Consider the following 24,479-nt stretch of genomic DNA (forward strand, 5'->3'; position numbering starts at 1 on the left):
ATATAAATGATAGCTTTATAATTTTTTTTGGATAATTTCAAGATTCACATGGTTAATGTAATGTTACAGTGTGGGAGAGGTGTGGTAATGTGAATTCTCAGGAGCTGTATTTCCTAACCTGTGATATTTCTCTCTAGTGTGCTCAGTAAGGGTCATTGGGGAGAGTGACATTATGCAAGAGTTCCTGTCGGAGTCAGACGAGGTAACTGTGTGTGTTTATACTCAGGCCAAATTTACTGTGTCTTCTTCTTTATATTTTTTAAAACTGATTTATTGATATTAAAAATGGGATGAATGTGTGTTGTAGAACTATAATGGTGTGACGGACGTGGAGTTGCGAATAGCACTGCCTGATAAGACCACCATTTCTGTGAGAGTACGGAAGAACAGCACCACTGACCAAGTTTACCAGGTACATTTCTATATTTTACATATTTTTATGTTTATTTTAGCAATGTCATATCACACACATGATTACTGGACTAAACATGTAGAAACCTATATTCCCTGGCCCTGTTTATCTAAAGTGTCAGTCTAAAGTTCGGACACACCTTTACATTCAATGTTTTTTCTTTATTTTTTATTTTATTTAGAACTGAGCTAGAGCTTGAGTAGCTATAGGGTGAAGAAAAATGAACCATGAAAAATCTTTACTGTAATTATGATTCTTTAAATATGCTTTAAATTATTAACCAGATAAGCAGTAAAGCTTTCAAAACTAAGCAGCAGGATGTTATCTTGTTCCTCTTTTTAATAGGGGGAATCCCAGAGGGGAAATGAGAGGCTCTTATTGGAATCTGTCCAGACTGTCTTAGACAGGGAAATAGTTACTAGATACAAAGATCCAGAATTAAGTTGCTGTCTGTTTAGGTGAAATGAGGGCTGTAGTCTGGAGGCTAATGCTAGATAATGCTAAACCATTAAACATTAATAGTTTTATTTAGACACATTAGTTTAGCTTAAACATCCAAAGTTTATGGCCCTCTATATAAATAAGATACTTCTACTCTTTACTTATTTATTTTTAAACTGTAAAATTATGTTTTGGGTCAGTTTGACCCCTTTCAATGTTCTATGTCTTTAAATAAATATTATATATATCTTGTGCTACGTAAGAATTTTCCTAATTTAACGAGGACAACCAAGAAAATTATCATGGAAAAATACCATGATCATATTTTTTTTTATGTTCTGTCCTGTTTTATGTCCAGTGTTCTTTTGTGGGTCAATTTGATTCCAGGCTGTTTAAGCAGTGTAAAACCTAGGAAATGCCCATTTTATACACACATTTGTGTTAATTTGATAATATTGAGGTCACTATGTCATGCAATTTCGTAATCTTTATGCAAACATTCCCTCTACAACCTACTACACCATAGCTGTAGTAATGAGAGAACGTATGCTAATTTGTTTAATTATAATCATGTCTCAGGGCTTTTAAATAGCTGGAGACAAATTGACCCCACATGTAAAGGGGGTCTTTTTATTTTTAAGTCAAACAAGCACTAGATGTTAATCTACACAGATTTTTCTCCTGAAAACTGATTATTTTGTTGAGTAAAGCGCTTCTGTTCATTTACAGTAAGCTTAGATTTCCAGATTTCCACAAAGGCTGGGTGCAGCAGAATTAGCATTAGCGACTAACTGCTAGCGTTAGTAAATGCTGTTCGACAGCGCTGCACTGAGGAACCCTAAGTGTTCCGATTAAAGCAGGGTGATATTTGCTAGCGGTTCGTCCCATGTAGCTTGTGTAACATGCACAGACTACAGACTAATATACTCTCCTCTGAACGGCGAAAGATCTAGTGCTTAGCACGGTTAGCAGCTAATGCCAATACTGCTACAATCTCAGTGCTGGAGAACTAAATTGAAACTCCTGTATAACACTGCACTTTAACGGAGTAGCTTTACTGCTCCTTACAACCTGACTGGTAAAATTCATACATAAGGAGCACAGGATAATAAGGCACACTGATGGCAAAAGAGCCAGCGCTTAGTGTGGTTAGCAGCTAATGCTAATGCTAACTCCTATATAATGCTGTGCTTAAGTGGCTTTACTGCTCCTTACAACTTGACTGGTAAAATTCATACATAAGGCGCACTGAGTAGTTTTCTGAGGGTTTTTTTTCTGTCAAGTACCTCCACTCATGAGAGTCTTTGTGCCAGAAATAGCTGAGAGAAATCAGTAAAACAACAGCTGAGCTCTGCAAGAGTGGATTCTAATGAGAAATGGTTTGCTTCTCAAGATGTTCTCTCCTCACTGAACAACATGTTGAATGAGATACAGATATATTTTTCCTTTTTCCGGACCTTGGTGCTACTTGTTTTGGACTCAAGTGAACTCCTGCTGATTCATGGCTGCTGCTTGATTTTAAATGTCGCAGACAGAAGCAGCTTGCATGCTAATAATAGAATGGTAATCCAAAACACAAGATCAAAGCGATGCAGGAGAGGAGGGTGAACAAGACAAAGGTGAATGTTGTTTAATCCAACATATGTAGATAAACCGGAGCAAACCAAAAAGACTACACAAAAGCAATACAAAGGTGGTAGAATCTTACAATAAGAGTAAATAGCACTTTTACACCTATAGTTTGTTTGCTCTGGTCATAATTTAAATTTCGGGTAACAATGCACTCTGCTCATGATTCACGATTCCGTTACACATTTGGAACACAATGAATACAAATCTTATTTTTTTTTTGTATTTCTTAACTGTATAATCAACGCCTTAATGTGCTCCATGTGGAGATCAGAGGTGCACTAGGTGAGGGGGGTACAGCGAGCGGGGCCACCCCGCCATTATTGCTGCACCTCCCACAAGCCAAAAGAAAAGATAAAACCCATAACAAACCCTTTTAGAAGGCTGCAACAAAAAATGGACACCTAACTCTGGTCTTTATTTGGTTTTAAAAAAGTGACTCACATTAAAGCGGTTGTGTGACTTCAGTCTAAAATGATTGACATCCTTGGTCATAGTTATAGAACGTGGAGTCGTCTGTTTCTACAATGCACATGCAAAACATTTTCCATGATGGTGCATCGTGTTGCAAAGCATTGTTACACCCCTTGTCATAATTGGTTAATTACTTCATAAACTTTGAGCATTTTTCTTCTTGGTTTGGTTTGTTTTCACACAATGAAAAAGGCTAGTGTACCAGAATGTGTCAAAATAAACCATGAGAGATCATTCTTTCTGCTTGTTGGTCTGTTGTTGTCTGGGGTGGGAGCAAAAAAAAGGAAATACAGGAAAAACTTTGGGGGCTTTGGGGGATCTTTAGCTAAAACATGTAGAGTAACTGTGATGTCCGCAGCACAGGGCGTCTGTGAGCTGATGAACCAGAACCGAGTTGCTGTGCTTTCCTGCATGCGAGCTGTGATGCTGCTCGGCAATGCTGCATCAGCAGCAGCTCGAAAAGAACCAGTGGCTGACTTCAAATGTATTGGAGAAAGCATGTGTTAGTCTTCACCCTCCTGGTGTGTTGGGGCATTACTAGTGATAGGGGGAGTCCTAATGAGTGAGTTGGGTAATTGGGGTGTGTAAATTGGGGGAGAAAATTTGAAAAAAAAAAAAGAAAAAAAAAAACTTGCCATTGCAGATGTGAAAATCCTCTTAAAGCTGTTTTTGCAGTAAAAATGGGTTTTACTTATTACTATACAGAATTGGTTGAATGTAGAGCTGGAAGGTTAATCGAATTTATTTGATTAATCAAATTACAGTTTTAATGATTTTCAAAATAGAATAATGAAGATTGTACATCTTTACACATGGGTACCAGCGTGAATCTCAGCAGATATACATTTGCTCTGTCAGAAACCTGTAAAGAGTATGTTATGTTTATAGCGTGTTTAATATAAAAACTGCATGTAAGGTTAAAGGAGTCTTCTTACTATTAGTAAAAAAATATATATTAATAAAAATATCTGCTGACAGTGTATGAACTTTGGCTATTAATTTTATTGATTTAATATTTTTAACAAACAAAGTTGTGTGTTTGTTTATAAAATAAGCTATATCAATGAAACAAATCTACCTTTTAAGATGAATAATTATGTCTGAAAGCTACTGTTATACTCTGATCATTTTATTTGAATTCTCACACAGTGGATTCAGAGCTGTGTGTTCCTGTACAATGTGTAGAAAATCTGGCTTGGTTTTGACATGCTCATGTTTGGTGCATCTTGGCAGAAGATTCATTTTGAAGTATCGTCTGTTTCTCACACAGGCACTAGTGATGAAGGTTGGCATGGACAGCATCATGGCCAGTTACTTTGCCCTCTTTGAGGTCATCAACCACTCCTTTGGTGAGTATAGTTTTTCATATATTCACATATATATATTTTTTTCCTAACACTAGTATTGTCTGCAGTTGATGGGAACCAAGTTTGTTTTTAGTATAAACTCTGCAAGAGAAAGCAACTTGATTTGTACGGCAATAAATAATACAGAAATTGAAAAGAACACTGTTTGGGAGAGGATTAGTTGTTTGCGTCTGCAGGTAACCCCTTTTTGAACTGTTGTGAATTGTTTAACTCTTGGTGTGAGTAATAACCTGCATGCTGTGACCTTGATGAATGAGTAGGATTATAAAAAGGCCATAAGTCAAGTCTGACCTATTTATCTTAAAACTGGAGCAGACTGAGCCAAAATATATGCAGCAGTTTGGCTTGAGGCGTTGACATCATGTTAACATCCAGAAACATAGCTGAAAACAGAACACACAGCTCGGAATGTCCTAGTTCCTGGATGTCCTAGTGTACACACGTTTCTGTAGGTAGTGTAGATGAGTGCTGTCGGAATGAAATCCAGTTATGTGCTTCGGGTATTAGTGGAATGTACACAGTTTGGTGGAACAAGGAGTTTTAAAATCAGTGAACTTTTGTGGAAAGTTGGTGGGAATAATAATGAGAATATTAAAGATTAATGTAGTATGCACTTGATATTTTGAAATATAATGTACCATATTTTTCAAACTATAAGGCACACTTAAAAACCTTTCATTTTCCCAAGAATCATCAAAACCTTTCATTTTCCCAAGAATCATCAGTGCGCCTTTTAATCCGGTGCACCTTATGTATGAATTTTACCAGTCAGGTTGTAAGGAGCAGTAAAGCCACTCTGCTAAAGTACAGTTTAGTTCTCCAGCACCGAGACTGGAGCAGTATTAGCATTAGCCGCTAAGCGCAGCATTAGCTCTTTAGCTGTTTAGCTGTTTAGCTAGTAAAAAAAAAACAAATCCTGATTTATTGTTATAATCTGTTTAAAAGTTGTCAATTTTGTATTTATTTTACTGTGACACTGTGAAACCTTTTGTGGTATTTTTTTGTTTTTATTATTCCTATTTATTTATTTATTTATTTATGTTTAATTAGTCATGCTAAGTTACTCATTAACGAATGTTTACATGTTTTTTTTGTTTCTACTGAATATTTGAACCCCTTATATTTAGAAGAAAATAAAATAGTGTGATGGTACATTCTTGATATGACACAAAAACAAGCTGTGATGAGGCATTTGCCTTTTAGTTCAGTCATTCTTACAGCCTCTTCAGATACTTGTCAGTGTATATGTGGATACTTTTAAAAGGCAATCTGTTGTTTCTTGTTTAGCATATTCTTTTTTTTTTAGCTAAAACACGCTTGGCTTATTATTTCAAGCTAAAACAAGGTAAACCTCTGGCAGAGCTATGTGAGGTGAACTTGTCTAGACTTCTTTTCTAAACCATCTGGATTGGTTCAGGTCCGGTGACTGTGGAGTCCAGGTCATGTTTTTTGTTAAGTACAAAAAACTCCACATGGGTTCATTCATAGTTTTGATGCCTTCAGTGAGAATCTACAATGTAAATACTCATGAAAATAAAGAAAGCGCATTGAATGAGAAGGTGTGTCCAAACTTTGGTATTTTTTTTTACTTTTATTTCAAACCTTTAGTAAAATTAAAAAAAAATCTAGATTAGTAATGTTCTCTCAAAGTAGGAAAGTTCTTTACTCTGAATTAATGACTTTAGACATGTCCTGTACTATGAGCCTGTGTTCAGTCATTTAGTTATATAGCTGGTGCTCTCTGGATTAGTATGGCAGATTTTGACTTAGAAATTAATGAGCTGATAACAGCTGATAACAGTAAGAGCAGTTACAGTAATACTCTTTGAGCAGGGAAGTGTAAATATGTGCATTGGTGTAGTATTAATGTTTCATAGCCCCTCCCTATGTGGAGAATGTTGACTTCCCTTCTTAAAATTAGTCACCTAAGTGACCTAAGTTGTACCGTAGCATTGTAAATGTACAAATGCACACACACACACACACACACACACATACTTTGTACATGTTTTTCTGATCACTGAAGAGATTATGTACAGTATTATGCTGTGGAGCAGTGGAACGGTGTTCATTGGGTTTGGGTTGGGGTTTAGAGTGATCATCCATCATCTGACCTTACTGACCTCAATGTCTCAAAAATCAAATCAAATCCTCACAGCAATCCTCCAAAATCTTAATAGGATATCCCTATGATTAAGTCGTGTAATTTTTGTTGTTTATTTTGGTTTATTGGTTCTCCTTATTTATTTTTAGGACGTGCAGAAAGGGTTAACAATGCGCTAATGTGTACTAACTGCATAGACTATTTAAATAGATGAATAGTTTAACAGTCCAGTACATCCAATAGCTGCAGCAGTAGTGAGTGTCTGTCGACTAGTTGAAAGGAGATAAAACAACAGCAAGTCACTTTTTGTTAAGTTCTACAAAACTACCATCATTCTGCAGTACAGTTCTTTAAAACGCAGTATTTCCACAGAAATAGCAGGACAAAATGTCTCTCACTCAATAGCAATCGATGAAAATCTTGTGCATTGGAGCTGTGAGGATGTTAAAAGTGTGTAAAATACATGTGTAAGTGTAACTGCACTAGAAAGATTGTTTAACAGATTTTTTTTTTGTTGCATGTTTAAATATTCACTATAAGAGACCAGGTGTAAAATAGGACCTGTGCATTGTTACTTTGCAGATGTATTTGTGCTTTGTTGTATAACTAGTAGACAAAAATAGTAGAAAAAAATAGTAGAAAAAAATACTAGTTATGCAACCCCTACTGAATATCAGTCAACATATTTAAAATATATGCCCGGTTTATAATGTTGGTAAATAGTGTAGCATACATGCACTTTACTGAACTAAGTCAATAAGTACATACATTTTAAAGTGCTGACATGTGGAAGCTGATCTAGTGAGAAAACAATAGTGGCATGGCGTCCGCTGTGGTGTTTTTGTGGCTTCCTCGGTTGACTGTAGGAAGAATGTATATGCAGTAATGTGCACTCGTACACTTGCAGAGCAGCAGCTGTTCACAGAGGAAGTTGAGTCTTTCTCAGTGTTGTCCTTGGGTTTGAATGTGAGGTGTGATCAGACACCCTGTTCTTACTTTATTTAGTGCTTACATAGTTGTAGATCTGTGTAAGTATAGAGCTCTTACTAGTGTCAAAAACTGCAGCATGAGTTTTTCTTTTTTTGCTGTGATTATAGTAACAGGATGATGTTTCCACCACGACCTTCACCTGTTTGAAAATCTGTGCCAGCATATTGACCTACCTGAGACATGACACAGTATTATTTGGTTATATATACTTTTTTCAACGAACGATACCAGCCCTATTTCAGACCCTCCTCCAATGTTTAAGTACCTCTTTAGATCATCATAGACCTTGCCACAGTCATCAGAAATCATGTGAAAATTATGTTACTTTTCAGTGCAAGAAATTGGTATTTAAATTTTGGCTCCACTTAACACTAATGCATATAAGGTGTATTGTGCAATAATTATATTGTATATGTATTTGTACTGAACCATAGTAGTACAGATGTCATTTGGTACCCAGTAATCTGTGTGGTGATCAAAGACTTCTGCTCTGAAACCTTTAAGTAGTGATGTCAGTTGATTTAAAAAAAAAAAAAAAGAACAACAATATTCTGACTAATGACGGTTTATCTTGTAATCTTGTATTTTTAAGATTTTAATAGTGAATTTTAATATTTTGTAATATAAATTAAATAATCAATGCTAGATTGGCTAAATTAAATTATATTAATGTTAGCGGTGTATTAATCACAATAGTAGTAGTCTGTTACTGCTGGAAACTGTGTATTGGATTCCTTTATTTTTAGATTTTCTTTATCATATGAATTAAAACATATGTTGTATTGCTGATTTTTAAAAGCACTGCATAACTCAGCAGCTGTAAACTTTTTACACACACCTCTTTCTTATGAAAATTGATGGATTTCTGTCTAGCGCTGGGTAACGGAATTCGATATTAAAAAGGCAACAACCAAAATGTCTCTGTACTACCGAGTACCGAAAGGGTAAAAAACAAAAAAACGTTGGTGCTTTTGGTACTTTGCATGAAACAGGCATAAACGTGCAAATGTAGAGAGCGTTCACAGTGAGGTAAAAAAACAATACCTCAATGCCCTGGTTGTAAATTATGGAATCACTGTGGATTAAAGAAGGATGGTGTGTTGCTGAAACAGTGTGTGTCATTTACTCAGTTTCTTGTTTCTGTGTCTTTCTCTTTTAGTTCGTAAGTTGGCCCCTAACGAGTTCCCCCACAAGCTGTATGTGCAGAACTACACCTCTGCAGTGCCAGGAACCTGCCTGGCCCTTAGAAAATGGCTCTTCAGTACCCAGGAGCATGACCTGCTCCGGGATAACCCCCTGGCTCTGCACTACTGCTTTCACCAGGCAAGTTCTTCTTTCCTCACCACTGAGACACTCAGATGAGGACATTCATTCAGTTGCTGATCTTGTAATGTGGCGGTTGTATTATAATTTCATTATAAAAGGCAAAATCACACGGGGTGCAGCTGTTGGACTGAGAAATGCACCCCCAACAATAAATATTCAGCTAACAGTATCCTGTGGGCGACATCCTTTGAGCAACATAATGTGACTACTGATGGAAGGGCTAAAGGAAGATTAACACAAACTGTGACAAAGAGATGAGCTTCTGTCTCTGACTCTACATCTACAATGTACATCTACAATGTACATGTACAATGTGCTGTGTCTGATCCACTTCTATCAGCACAACACGCACTACTAACACACCACCACCACGTCAGTGTCACTGCAGTGCTAAAAAATATTCACCACCAAAATAATACCTGCATTATGGTGGTCCTGTGGGGTTCTGATAATTAGGGTGAAAGGATGATGTAAAGTATGCAGAGAAACAGAAAGACTATAGTCTGTAATTATATAACTAGGGTGTGCTCCTATAAGGTCAGTATAGCTGTTTAAAAGTGGATAATAATGGTAGAAACAAACAAGAAAGAATAAACAGATATTGATCTTGGCCAGAAATGCCCATGTCTGTGCACCTTTCCTCAAGAGTCTTTAAAAGGAAGCTAGAAACATCAGATACGTTCCCAAAACCCACACATTTTTCTCTTTCTACTCTTTCTCTTCTTATTCTGTTTCTCTTTCTTTCTTCCCAGGCTCAGGATGATGTGAAGAAGGGATTCATCAAAGCCGAGGATAAGTCCTACCAACTTCAGAAGCTAGCTGAGCAGAGGAAGATGGCGACAGTAAGTCATTACCCTTGTATTGCTGCAGTTTTGAGTGCAGGGGTGAACAGTCATGTACAGTAAAAAGAAAAATTTGGGCAGCCCTGATCATTTTCATGAAAAGACAAGAAAAATCTCACATAAACAGAGACGAAGGAGGGTGAGAACAGTCATAGTCAACCCACAGTTCAGCTCCAAACTCCTATATCATCATCATCTTGCTGCAGATGGAGTCACTGTGCATTATTCAACTATTCAGCTCACTTTGCACAAGGAGAGTCTGTATGGGAGAGTAATGCAGAAGAAGCCTTTTCTGAACACACGCTACAAACAGAGTCGCTTGAGGTATGCTAAAGCTAAAACCCATTTGGACAAGTCGATTCGTTTTGGAATAAGGTGCTGTGTGGACTGATGAAACTAAAATTGAGTTTTTTGAAGGGCAGTTATTTATTCATGGAGGAAAAAGAACACAACATTCCAAGACAAACACTTCAAACGCTACACAAAGTAAAATTAGGTGGTGGTTTCATCATGCTGTGGGGCTGTGTGTTCACCGCAGGTACTGGAATCTTGTTAAATTTGCGAGTCACATTGATTCCAGTCAATATCAGCAGATTCTTGAGAACAATGTTAAAGAATCAGTGATAAAGTTGAAGTTATGCTGGGGCTGGATACTTTAACAAGACGATGACCCTAAACACTAAACTCTGCTCAAAATCTACTAAAGCATTCAGGCAGAGGAACAAGAACAATGTTCTGGAATGATCATCTCAGTCCCCAGACCTGAATATTATTGAAAATCTGTGGTGTGATTTAAAGCAGGCTGTTCATGCTCAGAAACCATCAAACCTGACTGAACTGGAGGTGTTTTGTAAAGAATATTAATCCAAAATACCTTCAACCAGAAACCAGACTCTCATTGGAAGTTATAGGAAGTGTTTAGACACTGTTATTTCTGCAAAAGGAGGATCTGCTAAATATTATTGCATTTTTTGTTGGGGTGCCCACATAATTTTGATTAAAGAGTTTTTGCACCCTTTCTTTAAATCCTGTTAACTTTATTTCACTTCTTAAATATCAGTGTGTTCGCTGCTCAATGATAAAGTTAACTGAAATTGCTGAATAGCTGGCAGGCACTCAGTAGTTGTTGAAATATTTTTCGGTTTACATTATTATTATTTTGTATAAGATAATATTTATTTCTAATGTAATTTTAAGTGTTTATTATTATTGTTTTATTTTATTTTATTTTATCTTTTTATATATATATATATATATATATATTAAATTTTTCTTTTATATATATATATAGAATAGGAGATATACTTTAAGAATATTTTATAGTTTTACCACTGATTTGCTTTCTTTTAAATCTTATGTTGTTTTATTGTACAGCACTTTGTTCGACACTTGATGTCTTTTAAATGTGCTTTATAAATAAATTGTCTCTCTCTCTCTCTCTCTCTCTCTCTCAGTATCTGAGTCTGCTGCGCACGTGTGAGGGCTATAATGAAGTCACGTTTCCTCATTGCTCGTGTGATTCGCGGAGGAAAGGTCACGTGATCTCAGCTATCGGCATCCACCACTTTAAACTGCATGCTTGCACTGAGGACGGCACGTTGGAGGTGAGTTATTGTGGGTATATTAAAAATTTTGTGTTGTGTACATGGTTTATGTCTATGCTTATCCCTCAAAATGCTTTAATATGTATGTTGAACTCCTTTTTTATATCACAGAATCAGGTTATAGCGTTTGAATGGGCTGAGATGCAGCGGTGGGACACTGATGAGGAGGGCATGGCTTTCTGCTTTGAATACACACGAGGGGAGAAGAAACCTCGCTGGGTCAAGATCTTCACTCCATATGTGAGTGTCTCTTGTACACACATACGTGCATGATCAGCCATAACATTATTACCACCTCTACCACTTCTTTCTACAGTTACTGTTCATATTATCATCTCCAATTTCTATATAGGGAGACCATGTAGTTCTATAATTACAGACTTTTGTTAGCTCCATTTTACCCTGGCCTTTAGGGCTCAGGAATCTGACAGGACCCTTTCTTGTGCTCATGAAGGATTAGAGGCAACAGATGAGCTTCTGTCAATGACTTTACATCTACAAGATGGACCAACTGGATAAAGTGTCTAATAGAGTGATCTGATCAGTGTTTAAAAACTCCAGCAGCAATGCTGCATCTGATCCATTTATACTAGCACAACACACACTAACACCCCAATACACCACCTCAGTGTCAGTGTCACTTAGTGCAGCGAATGACTCTTGACCCACAACCCAAATAATAGCTGCTCTGTGATGGTCTCTCCTGTGGGGTCCTGAACATTGACGAAAAGGTTGAAAGGAGGATATTAAAGCATGCAGAGAAATTATAGATGAATTATAGAATTAAAGAATTTTATATAAAATTCTATAATTCTAAAATAGAGCTGATTAAAAGGACAATAGATGTAGAAACAAGAGGTGGTGTTAGTATTAAGGCTTTTCAGTGTATACATACAACTGTATTGCTTTTAAATCTGTTTCTTTTATGCGACCTTATGCTTCATAATCAATTTGCATTTTAATACTAGCATTTAACACTCTATGGAATTGGAGGTGAATCACTACCACTGCTTTATTAGCATAACTGTCGTCTAACCTTATATTGTATATTGTTGCCCTGAGGCAAAAAAAAAAGTTTTTTTAGTAAGTAAAAATATGTTTTTTCTTTTGCATATTTATGCACAGTCATTTTTATTTATAGTTATTTAAATGGTAACATGTAAACAAAAAAAAATACCAACTTCTACCCCCTAATTCTATTGAATAAAGACATGATATATTATATTAAAAAAATAACATTATGAAAATAAAAGGGATTGTGTAATAACAAAGTAAAGTTAATAAAAAGTGGTTTGTTGCCTGAAGGCAACTTTTTGCTATTGAAGGTTAAAGCTACACTGAACAAAAATATAAAAGCAACACTTTTTAGAGTGGCCTTTTATTCTCCAAGGTACACCTGTGTAATAATCACTGTGTCTAATCAGCATCTTAATATGCCACACCTGAGACTGGTGGATGGTTTATCTCAGCACAGAAGTGCTCACTAACACAGATTTTCACCCGATTGTGAACAAAATTTGAGAGAAAAGGCCTTTTATATACATAGAGTTCATCTCAAGGGAAATGGGAGCAAAACTAAAAGTGTTGCATTTATATTTTTGTTCACAATATATATTTTCGTACACAATAATAACATTTTTGTTTAGCCTGAACGATATTATATCCTGAAATATTGTGCCATATTAACCACCCCTAATTGTCACATCAGAGTATTATATATATTATATATTTTTTTTTTACTAGAGACAGATTATATCTGACCAGTGTCATTTATTTTACTTGAATCCTGAATATATGGAGATATTTTCCGTGTATTGTGTACTATTGTTATGACATTCTGGTTTATTGTCTTCTGTTACAAAAGATAATACAATTCTTGTATTTTTAATATCTCAGTTAGGGGTGTGCAATATTAAATTTTCATTTTGTTGCATTAATGTATTCTTAAAATAATTTTAGTAATTCAGTGCTTTGTCATATCGGCAAGAGTATCCTTATCGCAAAAAAAATTTTAGGGCCACAACGCCCACCCCTACAGTGTATATAGCGTCATGTCGTCACTATCAGATTAAAACCTTGTTTTACTCAGGAGAATATAAACTTATTTAATCATAAAAATGCATTGCTAATTAATGTAAAGATATTTTATTCCACCCCTTTGTAGTGAAATTTCCACACAGTATAAAGTGTGGCAGGTGATTTTTGAGTTTAATAGGTCACAAGCAGAATGTATAATCCAAACCATAACTAGAGCCCACACAAAAGCACACGCAGCATGAAGCTTTTCCAGGCCCAGTGCTCATAAGCCACTAATGGTTTTGTGGCTGTTTTTTTCCTCAGTTTAACTACATGCGTGAGTGCTTTGAGAGGATTTTCTGTGAGCTCAAATGGAGAAAAGAGGTGAGTTTGTGTACAATACAGTCTCTCACACTCTCACAATGTTCTTGTCACATGTTTAACTTTTCTGTTTCTATCTGAAATGGGAAAAGGTGGAGGAGGAGGCCTCGGACAAGGACAACAAGAACTGCAGTAACAACGGTATGTCTTACCAGTTTATGTATCCCACACACACACACATGCACACTTCTAAAACTGTGACACCAGTACACTGCGTACAGTTTTATTTTTGTAGTCTGTTCACTGTCCCACTGGCTGTGAAGATGAGCGTGCACACACACACACACACACTCACACACACAAAAAGCTCACACAAAATCACAGTAGTTAAAGTTCAGTTGAGGCCACGTATCAGCGCTGTCACATGTGTCCCTTCCCTTTAAGAGAAGTGTCTTCACAAGTGAATCACACTTCCTCAAAGTGCACATAAACACTAAGCCTCTCCTCACTGAGCTAGTTTTTTTATTGGTCTAAATATACAAAGAAATTAAAAGGAGTAAACAAAAGCATTGTTCTGATATTTAGCATGGTTTATTTACGTCTTTGTGTTTGTTTTTATAATTTTGACATGAACATTGTTTTTTTTTTGCATTTTTTATTTATCGTGCCACTTTCACCATTGAAAAAAAAAAAAAATAATAATAAATAAATAAATAGCCTCTTTCTACTTATAACCATTTATTGAACACCAAACAAACTTTTTGCTATTGCAGCAGAAATACCATCTAAGCACAATAGCAGTTTCCTGTCCCTATTTTTGCAGTAGTAGCCCTTTGCTGCTAAATCGTTTCCTTCCTTTTAATTTGTAATCCTGATTTTGAATGATATTTTTGGTTGCTCAATGTTTGCTTAAGCAATAATACACATAAGGGAGTTCTATAACGTAATATTGGCACAAAAAAAGGAAGAAAACATAAAACCCATTTAACACAAGTTTCTAAATGTTTTCTTTTTTAGAGTACCTCTCCCCTCTGGAACAACAAAAGGGATGGCGCCACCTAGGGGGCGAGATTGCCACCTCATAAGACTCCGTCTCCTGGCCTCTGGAAATCAGCATAAACTGAGCTGGACCATCACACTAGAGCAAACCATCCTAATAACCATGTTCCCACGGCATCACCCCAGCAATGCCATAACATCCACGTTACTACAAAGACAAAAAGGCTCCTTTCCACAAAAAAAGGTTCCATAGGCCTGCCATGTCACCTTGGCAACTGAGGATAACCCTTATTTCCATGGCGACACAGACTCATCGCTAAGCTTGGGACCAGCACGGGCTACAAGTGGACAGCAAATAGACAGCACCAGCAGGATCCGCAGTCACGTCATCAGTAGCAGCATCACTTCGCCGCCCGTTTGTAAACGCTCAGAAATGCAGAAGACAGCTTGAGGGCTGAGAGAGTCGCTGGCTCTCACTCTCCTGTTGCCTGGCGCTACCATAGCATGAGCCGCCGCCGCTGGTCAAAGAAGAGACGCTTTGTCTCCGTTTGCCACTGTCGCAGTGTGTAGTGATCGGCTGCCAGCTTTAGATTGGTTGTTGGGGCCGTTACCCCCAACAGTGTGACTGATCAGAGTCAGCGTGTACGTTTGTAGGGTTCTAGGACTATTTAAGAGAGGCAGATTCTGGGAGTCTGAGATTGTGAGTTGAGGCAGGATGTGTAAGTTAAGAACTGATCATAACAGTTAATAACAATAAATACAAGTATTTAGACTAATGGAGCTTTGACAGTGCTGGACCGGTGCTCACTGAAGTACTTCTGAGGTTTAGCCTCGAAGGTAATCCTAGCCGTCCACTCAGATTTAAACACAGTCTTTTGAGCAAAGGCGCTTAATAGCATTTCTCTAGTTAATAATTCAGCATCGCTGGCTAAAACGCTCTTTAACACAGAGGCTAAACTGAATTGTTGGAGAATTCAAGAAAAGGTGCTTATTAGCCGTTCACGTTTCTTTATGATTACTTTGGTTATTTTAACAACTTGCATTTGCAATAAGAACGACACAGAGTCTGATGAAGTGCGGAACTGCCTCAAGGCTTTTGAGATTGAGTTTACCCTTTACAGAAGAGTTATAGACTGTGTGTGTGTGTGTCTGCGTGCATGAGTGAGTGAAATGCTGTCGGGTCAGATTAGGGCTGGGCTAATTTAAATTAATCTGATTAATCAAATTACTGTTTTTTAGTTCAATTTTCAAAATAGAAGAACTCTTCTTTTGGCAGTGATTTTTTTTTTTATTTTACACTTTTTCTACAAAATACTGAAATACAAGGAGGTTATGTTTATTGCACCATGTTTAATATAAAGCTACATGTAAGGTTGAAACGAGCTGCTTACTATTTGGGGAAAAAAACGGCAAAATGTTCAAATTAAATGTGAAGTAAACAATAGCTTGCATCACATTAAACGGTGCTGTCTGTTTATAAAGTAAAAAAAAATAATTATAGTTGATGGATATAATTCCGATATTGATACGAACAGTATAAAAGCCACAGAAAAGCTGTCATCTGGAAAATATTGGTTACAGTGTGCAATACGTAAATTGGTTAATATCATGTGGTGTAAAATGTAAATCTTTAAATATCTATTATATCACAATATATATTGATTCTGACACGCAGACCAAATGCATCGATAGCTCCAGTTCTTAATCCAAAAGTTTTTGTAGTAACACTGTCAACATTTACACATGCAGTTTTCTTTTCATTCTCTCTCTCTCTCTCTTTATATATATATATATATATATATATATATATATATATATATATATGTATGTATGTATATAGATGTGTAAAGCATCAAAACTACCCAGAGAAATTATAACACTTAAAAAAAAAAAAGATTGGTCTTAAGGAAGAAAAAATGTATAGTCCGAATGGATCCCAGAATTCTATTGTGATCAAAATAATACATTTTGAATCGATTGACACCACTATTTTTTATTTAAAACATGCACTAATTTTTAATAATAATAATAATAAAAAATAAAATAAGGACAGATTTTAAACACTCCACTGAGGGTCAGAGTTTTTGCTTTTTTTGTCTGATTTGCAGATTTAGAAAATGCTTTTACAAGTATATAATGTTTTGCAATCACAAAATTTAGCTTGATTAAATAAAATATTCTCATATTGCCCAGCATTAGGTGGGAGCGTGCGTGTGTGCGTGCGTGTGTTGTAAGGCAATAACAGTAAAAGCAGGTATGCTGGGACAGCAGTGGTTTATGGGGTATACTGGGAGCAGTGAGTGAGGAAACATTTCATTTGTTGTTTATGTTCAGGTGCATTTCTCTCGTCTTCCTGCAGGGGGCAGCACAGTACTTACAAACAAAGAGCTTTCTCCTGTTTCAGAATATTCAGTGTCTAATAGAGGAGATGGAGAGAAGTTTAGTGTTTGCATCTGGCTAATGTTTAGCAGTTTATTAAAGGTGTGTGTATTTGTGTGTGTGTGATTGCGTTTGTGTGATTGCATGTGTGTGTGTGCAGGTGTGTGTGTGAGAGAGAGAGAGTGATTGAGTGGGTGAGCCTGAGCTTTAACTGCATCGAGTAGTTAAAGAGTGGTCTTCCAGGCTCTTCAGAGCAATGGCTCCCTGGGGCTCAGTAATTTGCCCTCTGAACATAGCACTGCATCCTGTCTATTAATCGAAGCAGGTGGATGGAGAGAGTAAAGAAGATGGAGAAAGAGAGACAGGAAGAGTGAGGAGGATGGAGAGAGTGAGAGTGAGAGAGAGAAGAGAGCAGAATACATCAACCCAGGTAAAGATAGATGCATTAGCCCAGTTTTATTAACACTAACAGTCCTTTATCACTCGGAAATGGATTGAATCTCTAAGCAGGGTGATGATCTCTCTCTCTCTCTCTTTCTCTCTATTTTTCTCTCTTGCTATCATTCTCCCATTTATCTCTCTTACTTTCTTACCTTCTTTCTAACTGCCCCCTCATATCCCCCCACTCATCCCAGCTTACACCCAGTCTACCATTCACCCTCAAAAACAGTTTGTTTAAGATCTGTTAGGTCTGTTTGTTTTTCCTTTATATTTTCTTCAGATCAAAAGGGAAAAAGCAAGACATCTGGATGAATCATTAATTGTTCAGTTTAGTTCTGAGTGTGTGTGTGTGTGTGTCTCTGAGTTTGTGTGTGAGACTCTTTGGTCAGAGAAGATCTTCTTGTTGCCTTGGCAGCGTAAATCCACATATACCTTTTTTGGGCTCAGTGTATTTACAAACCTGACGAACTGTGTCCCTGCTGTAGAACTGAAATTCTGTGCTAAGCTGAAGAGCTGTTCATCTACACAAATGAAGAAAGTTGGCCTTTTCGCATCGTGAGTGTGCTGTGTCCGTAATCGGTCGTTATGAGTTTTTAAGAGACACAGAGTCAGAAAAAAAACAAACAAAAAAAAAAAACTAAGCTGTGTCGTAACGTTAAGCAGCGCTATGATAACTATTTGTTCCTGTGGTCAGTGTTTCTTTTGTGTCTGAAGCGTCTAAGAATATGAATGTACCAGAATGGATTTGAAAGAAAAACCTGTATTTTTTTTTTTTTTTCTCTCCCACTTTGAAGTACGTAGCTTCAGTTTTGCATCTGAAAAGTGACTTGAAATGCACACATTCAGGACCACAATATAAGCTGTTACGAAGAATCGCAAATTTGCATTTTCTAACTTCTTACCACGTGGGATTAATTTTTTTTTTTGTTTATTTCTTTTTGTCTTTAGAAAAGATTTGTTCTACAAATGGAGAGCGCGTTCTAAGTAATGAGCAGGTTAAGTTCACAAATGTGTTTTTGTCCTAGTTCAAGAGTTTACTTGTAAATGTGTTGCTTATATGTCGTTTTGACAAAGCGTTCACTGTAGCCTCTGACTGAAATATATATATATATATATATATATATATATATATATATATATATATTAATTAAAATATATTAAAGATATAAAAATAAATATATTTACAATAGGAGATCCTGTTGAAATAAAGCTCTTTTAGGTCGAGGGAGGGAGGAGATTTAATTTATAAATGGAAAAGATGATTTCAGATATTTCATATAGCTTACCGACAAATTAACAACCAATATTGATAACCAATAGTTTTCTATCTAAAACAGGGATTTCAACTAACCAATGAAATAAAAACTCAAGTTTGGAAAATGTTATGTAGAATAAAAATATTGTAACATAATATTTTAAATAAAATTATCTATTGATGAAGAAATTGTTTCTTATTTTTTTTTTTGTTGTTGTTTTATATGGTTATGGTATTATATGTCCTCAGATATCTATTTAAATAAATCTGTTTATTACACAAAAAAAAAAATTACGGACACAGGAGAAGGAAAAAATAGTTGTACAGTTCACCTACTTGTCCCTTGTGCTATTGGAGCATATCCTCACTGTCGACAAAAACATCCACTTTTGCTGTAAATCCAACAGTTCACTTACATTTTGACCAACATAAATATGGCTTTGAATTAGAGCTGTGCAATATGATAAACTTGCCAGATTCACAATAATATATCCTATTTTCACATGCAAGCAAAATGCATTAGTAATGGCAAATTCTTAATAAACGTTAAATTACTACAGTTATGTAAATACAGGTATTTTTATTATTCAGAATGTGCTGCACTTCCTGTTAGACACAACTAATTATTTTGTAATCTGTAGTGAAATTGGTTGGTTAATGTGTTTCCACAACATACAGTACCAGTCAAAAAATTTGGACATATTTAAATTTGGTGGGGTTTTTTTCATTCATTGTCTGCATTGTAGATTAAAACTAAAGATAACCAAACTATGAAATAAAACAAAGGATATGTTTTTCATATTTTAGATTCTTCACAAAGTTGACACATTTTGCTTAGATGTCGACAGCTTTGCACATCTTGGTTGGATTTTCTCAGTTTTATGAGGAAGAGTCACCTGGAATGGCTTTCAGTTAACAGCTGTGCTGAACTTGTTGAGAGTTAATTACTTGAATTTATTTTACTCTTAATGTGTTTAAGATCATCAGTTGTGTGGTGAAGAGGTTGAGATGGTATACAGTGAATTTGAGTTCTAATCCTTATTATGGAAACAAATGCTCAAATAAGTAAAAAAAATAAAATAAAATAAAAATACTTTAAGAAATGAAGGTCAGTAAATCCAAAAAAATCAAGAACTTATCCTCAAGTGCAGTTGCAAAGACCATCAAAAACTTTATGATGGAACTGGCTCTCATCAGGACAGCCCCAGAGTTACCAGCCTCAGAAACCGTAAGTTTACAGCACCCCAGATAAGAGCCTCTTAAATATTTCACAAAGAATTTTATTTAGGTTTTCCTTCATGATTCTTTGTGTTCCTTCATAATCTGAATGACTTCAGTGTTCATTTACAATGTAGAAAACAAACAAAAAAAAAACGTTGAATGACAAAGTATGTCCAAACATTAAACTGGTACTGTACTTGGAGAAGCCTATTATTTATCAAAATATAGTTTTGTGCTGTCGGGCAGCATTTACAAGTGCTAACTCTGACTGGCTAGCATGCTAACCACGGCTGGCTAGCGCTGCTAAGTGAGGCTGGCTAACGCTGCTAACCGTGGATGGCTAAGTGCTTGCTAACCGCGTTTAGCTCTCACCCTTGGACAAAATACTGGACTTTTAAGCTTCCTGTAAATAAACAGAAGCGCTTTACTCACTCAAACAGTTTTCAGGAGAGAAATCTGTGCAGATTAACATCCAGCACTCGTTTGACTTTGAAAGAAAAGTTTTTCTGTTAAGAATTACAGTTTAGTTTACTTAGGCGCCCCCTCAGCAGCCAGACCTGCTGAATTAGAAGAGAAACATGGCGACACCCTTGTTCACTTCACGTATGCATTCTTACTAGTGTCACTTAATGTGCCTTATGTATGAAAATAAACCAAAATTTTGATGTTCATCGGTAGTGCGCCTTATAAGTATATTTATGTGTAAAATGTGGGGGTGGTAGTGTTATGATATGGGCCAAAATATCTACCAGCTGGTTGAAGATAGGAATAGAACTGAATGTCTTGTTTTTTTTTTTTTTTTTTTTAAAGATTCAAGATTTGAAAGATTCATTCTGACGCGCTGCAATAGTCTATTCAGATCCTGACATTTGTTTAAAATTCCATTATACAAAGAAAGCAAAGAAGTGGAACATGCTGCCAACCCTAAAGCTATAATTTCATTGACGTCCAGATGTTATTGACTATAGATCTTATCAGAGTGAAGTTTTTCCTTTTTTTCATTTAAATCTTGTGAACAAATTTATTTTTATTTTTTTTTCTGCTGTAGGGCTTTAACTCGCAGTAGCCCTAACTCGAGAGTGTAAGAATCGGCTTAGTGTCACAGTTCAGTGCCTCTACTGCAACAGATGGCATGCTTAAACTCTGCTAGAGAGCACAGTGACCGTGACAGTGGCTGGAACAGCGTACTGGCTGACTTGCTCCTGTGCACTACGGGTGCTGCTCCAACTGCCAAGCTCTACAGCTGGACACATTAATAAAGATGGAATCACATGCAGGAGCACTGCTAGGAATTTTGGAGATTAATGAAAAACTGTCACATTGTGCCCCACCCAAATAACTGTACACTGTGCAGGAAATTATGTAACTTTGCGTTTTTTGTTGTTGTTGTTTTTTATAATAGCGGGATAGTCTTATCAATGTGTTGTGTGCCATATCGGTTGTGCAAGTTAGGTATTACCATAGCACACTGTTGGAAGCAGTTGATAGAAGAAGGCATGCACAAACAACATGGAGTATCTGCGACATCTACACGAACCACAAAGTAAGAGAACTGAGAGAATGTTCAACATGGGTGGAATTAATGCACAGCCACAGCCAGCAAACATTCAGCAAGCTGTGATGCCCTCCACAAACCATCCTGTTAGTGGTAGCACCATTGGCAGGCGGCTGCATAATGCTGAACTACTTTGACCCCAAGTAGGTAAGAACTGTAAAATTACTGCTGTCAAAACTACTTAAAACTACTTAAGTATAAAAGTAAAAAATAATGTAAGGGAAAAATATTATTAAGAACAAAAGCAGGTTACAGTCCAATATACTTACTTGCCTTGGCATTATGAAAAGAGCTAGCAGCAGCGAATGCTAATGCTGCTCCATCAGTGGTAGCCGGGGTTGACAGCAGGCTACAGGCCAATAGTACTTACCTCTGAACAGCAAAAGAGCTAGCGCTTAGCATGTTTAGCAAGTAATGCTAACACTGCTCTAGTCTTGGTGCTAGAGAACTAAACCAAAGCTCATTTATAACTCTGTACTTCAGTTGAGTGGCTTTACTGCTCCTTACGACCTGACTGGTAAAATTCATACAAAAGGTGCTCTGGATTAAAGGGGAAGCTAAAGATTTTTGGGGAAAATTAAAGGTTTTTAGGTGTGCCATATAGTGCATCATTTGACACCTCTGATGCTAGAAAGTACATTTTGCACCTGGTTTGGGGGCACAAGCCAGTCATTTCATGGAAACATATCTGTAAAAAAAAATCTATATTTTGATAAAGCCATTATTAAGAAAACAATCATATACTTATTTCAGATATGATTCCATTTCAATAAGAATGTTCTAGTGTAGTGCATCATAGTATATTCTTGTATTGGGGCTGGCTTATGTGACTTAGCTTGGGGCTAATAGCCCAATCCAGGACCAGATGAGCCACAGCTTCAGGGCTAAAGCTTTAGGGGCATCTGAATATTTGAGCTCGGTTTGTTAGATCTGAATTCTCCTGGGTAAAAACTCCAGCATTGGCTTACAGCTAAAGCATAAGACTGGAAGACAATAAAGCACTGCTTTTGTTTTAAATATTGTAGTTTCATAAGCTGGATGCTTTGAAAATGTAGGTTACTGTACACTTTTATATTTTATATATTTTTGTATGTTTTAAAACAATCTAGCATCTTTAATTATTGACACACTACTCTGTATGCCTCATTGGGACTACACAATTTGTAATTCTTAAACTTAAAAAAAAAAAAAAAACTAACATGACTTTTGTGTCCGCAGTTTAAATTTCATATAAACTCTGTGTAACAATATATGTTTCAAGATTTACTCTTAAAACTGACTGAGAAATTTACTGAAAAACATGGCAGAATGGTAATCTTCACTTTAAATAACATTTTGTAGATTTTATACTTTTTTCTTGGATGTGGGGAGTTTTAAAACAAGAATTCTTGTAAGAGCTTAAACCCAAACATAATTAAAAAAATATTTGTGTAGATGTTCAGTTGTAAGGATGTTTCAGGTTCAAAATGATTTAGTCATTTTAATCACTCAATAATTAATAATATTAATATTAATTTTAATCATCTCAAGACGGCAAAGCAGACCAGAAATTCTTAGACACTTTTAAAAAGCTTATGAAAGAAAAGTTTAACGAATGATTACAGTTACTTAATTACTTAGAACCAAAACATCCTTACAACTGTACAGCTACACAAATAATTTATTTATAATGTGTTGTTTAAGCGCTTACAAAAATCTTTCTTTTAAAACACCCCACATCCTCAGTCAGTTTTAAATGTAAATCTTGGAAAATGTATTGTTACATAGAGTTTGTATGAAATATAAACTATAAACTATACTGCAGACACGAAAAGCATGAGGAAGAAGTGAAGAAAAAAAGCTTTATTTACAACACAGCTATTTAAAAAAAGTCATACATTCTAAAATTGAATAAAACTGGACAGCACAAAGAAAAGAAGAGAACAAAAACTACCCTACTCTACAGTTACAAAAGAGATAGCTAGAACATAAACCAAACAAAAGCTAACTACACTACCAGGCCGATAACCAAAATACATCTTTCTTACTTGCCTAAAACCCCAGATGGCACAAATGAATCTCTTCTAAAACAAAGTCAAATGTAAAATCTTTGAGTAAAATACCTTAAAACAAAAGCATATCTCTAAAACAAAGAGCAAAAACTGAGAGGAGAGGAGAGGAGAGGAGAGGGGAGGAGAGAAGAGAAGAAGAGATTTATAATCATCCTAAAACCACAGCATACGGTGTTACAACAGTCATCCAATAACTTGGATTCCTGTAATTAAAAGGTTGGCTCCTCCCCAATACTCCAGCCAGGCCTCCTATTGGCCAGTAGGTGGAGTCAGCAGCACTTCCTGTGGACAGAGAGCCTGAGAGCGAGAGAAAACAAAAAACATAGTTCCTGCACATAAGGAGCATTATAACGTAACATTATAGAGGATGTATGGAAGTTGACTTGTGTGGACTTCTCACAGTGCGATATTCCAGAATGCACCTCACATACATATCGGCATATTGGCGGAGGAGAAAGTACATAACTGTAAGTTACACATTTTCCAAATAGTAATGCTGTGTGATAAAATAAAATGTGCGCCCCTGAGAGGGTGATGTCGTTAAGTACACAGCTGTTCGAATTACAGAATAAAAGTCCCCATTACTTCCATCCTTGGGAGTATGTACACCTTCGATTCAAATTTTCTAAAAACAAGCTGGTCAAGTACAGGAGTCCAAACTTGTGTATTCTATAGTGAGAAATGGCCCTGGTCACCATGAACAATTCAATATGTCTGCAACTTTTGGTCATCGACTTTTTCATCAAATGCCAATTTGATTTGCTAAAATTATCCACCTTGTTGTGCAGCTTGCAATGACAATGTGAAAAAATGTGATTAAGCTGGAAAATAATTTCTGTAAAAAAAGGGAAAAGTATTAAAAATCTGAATTTATTTTTTTAAACTTCCGAGACACCCAACCACACAGTATTCTGATAATGATCCATTTGGCAGCTGAACTTCTGCAGATTGTTGGTTGTATCCAGCCTCCTACTAAAGGGCAGCAGTGGGTGGGCAGCTGGTAAAAGAAGAGGTGAGGAACACAGGATACTTCTTCTCAACCTGCTTACTGA

The 24,479-nt window shown here is 36.3% G+C and overlaps 1 protein-coding gene across 1 annotated transcript in view; it reads left to right on the plus strand.

The window, feature by feature from the left end:
- The window catches only part of snx27a (sorting nexin 27a), a 31,786-nt gene extending 12,997 nt beyond the window's left edge, over positions 1–18,789 (plus strand). Inside the window, exons 4-13 of the mRNA XM_022683023.2 lie at positions 138–202; positions 308–412; positions 4,227–4,305; positions 8,577–8,740; positions 9,496–9,585; positions 11,040–11,189; positions 11,301–11,429; positions 13,530–13,589; positions 13,679–13,727; positions 14,544–18,789. Of these exons, the coding sequence (XP_022538744.2) occupies positions 138–202; positions 308–412; positions 4,227–4,305; positions 8,577–8,740; positions 9,496–9,585; positions 11,040–11,189; positions 11,301–11,429; positions 13,530–13,589; positions 13,679–13,727; positions 14,544–14,611 (959 nt within the window). The 3' untranslated portion in view covers positions 14,612–18,789. The remainder of the gene's footprint in view (positions 1–137; positions 203–307; positions 413–4,226; positions 4,306–8,576; positions 8,741–9,495; positions 9,586–11,039; positions 11,190–11,300; positions 11,430–13,529; positions 13,590–13,678; positions 13,728–14,543) is intronic.
- The last annotated feature ends 5,690 nt before the right edge of the window (positions 18,790–24,479 follow it).

The sequence above is a fragment of the Astyanax mexicanus genome, chromosome 3 (assembly GCF_023375975.1).
Source record: "Astyanax mexicanus isolate ESR-SI-001 chromosome 3, AstMex3_surface, whole genome shotgun sequence".
NCBI classification, from domain to species: domain Eukaryota; kingdom Metazoa; phylum Chordata; class Actinopteri; order Characiformes; family Acestrorhamphidae; genus Astyanax; species Astyanax mexicanus.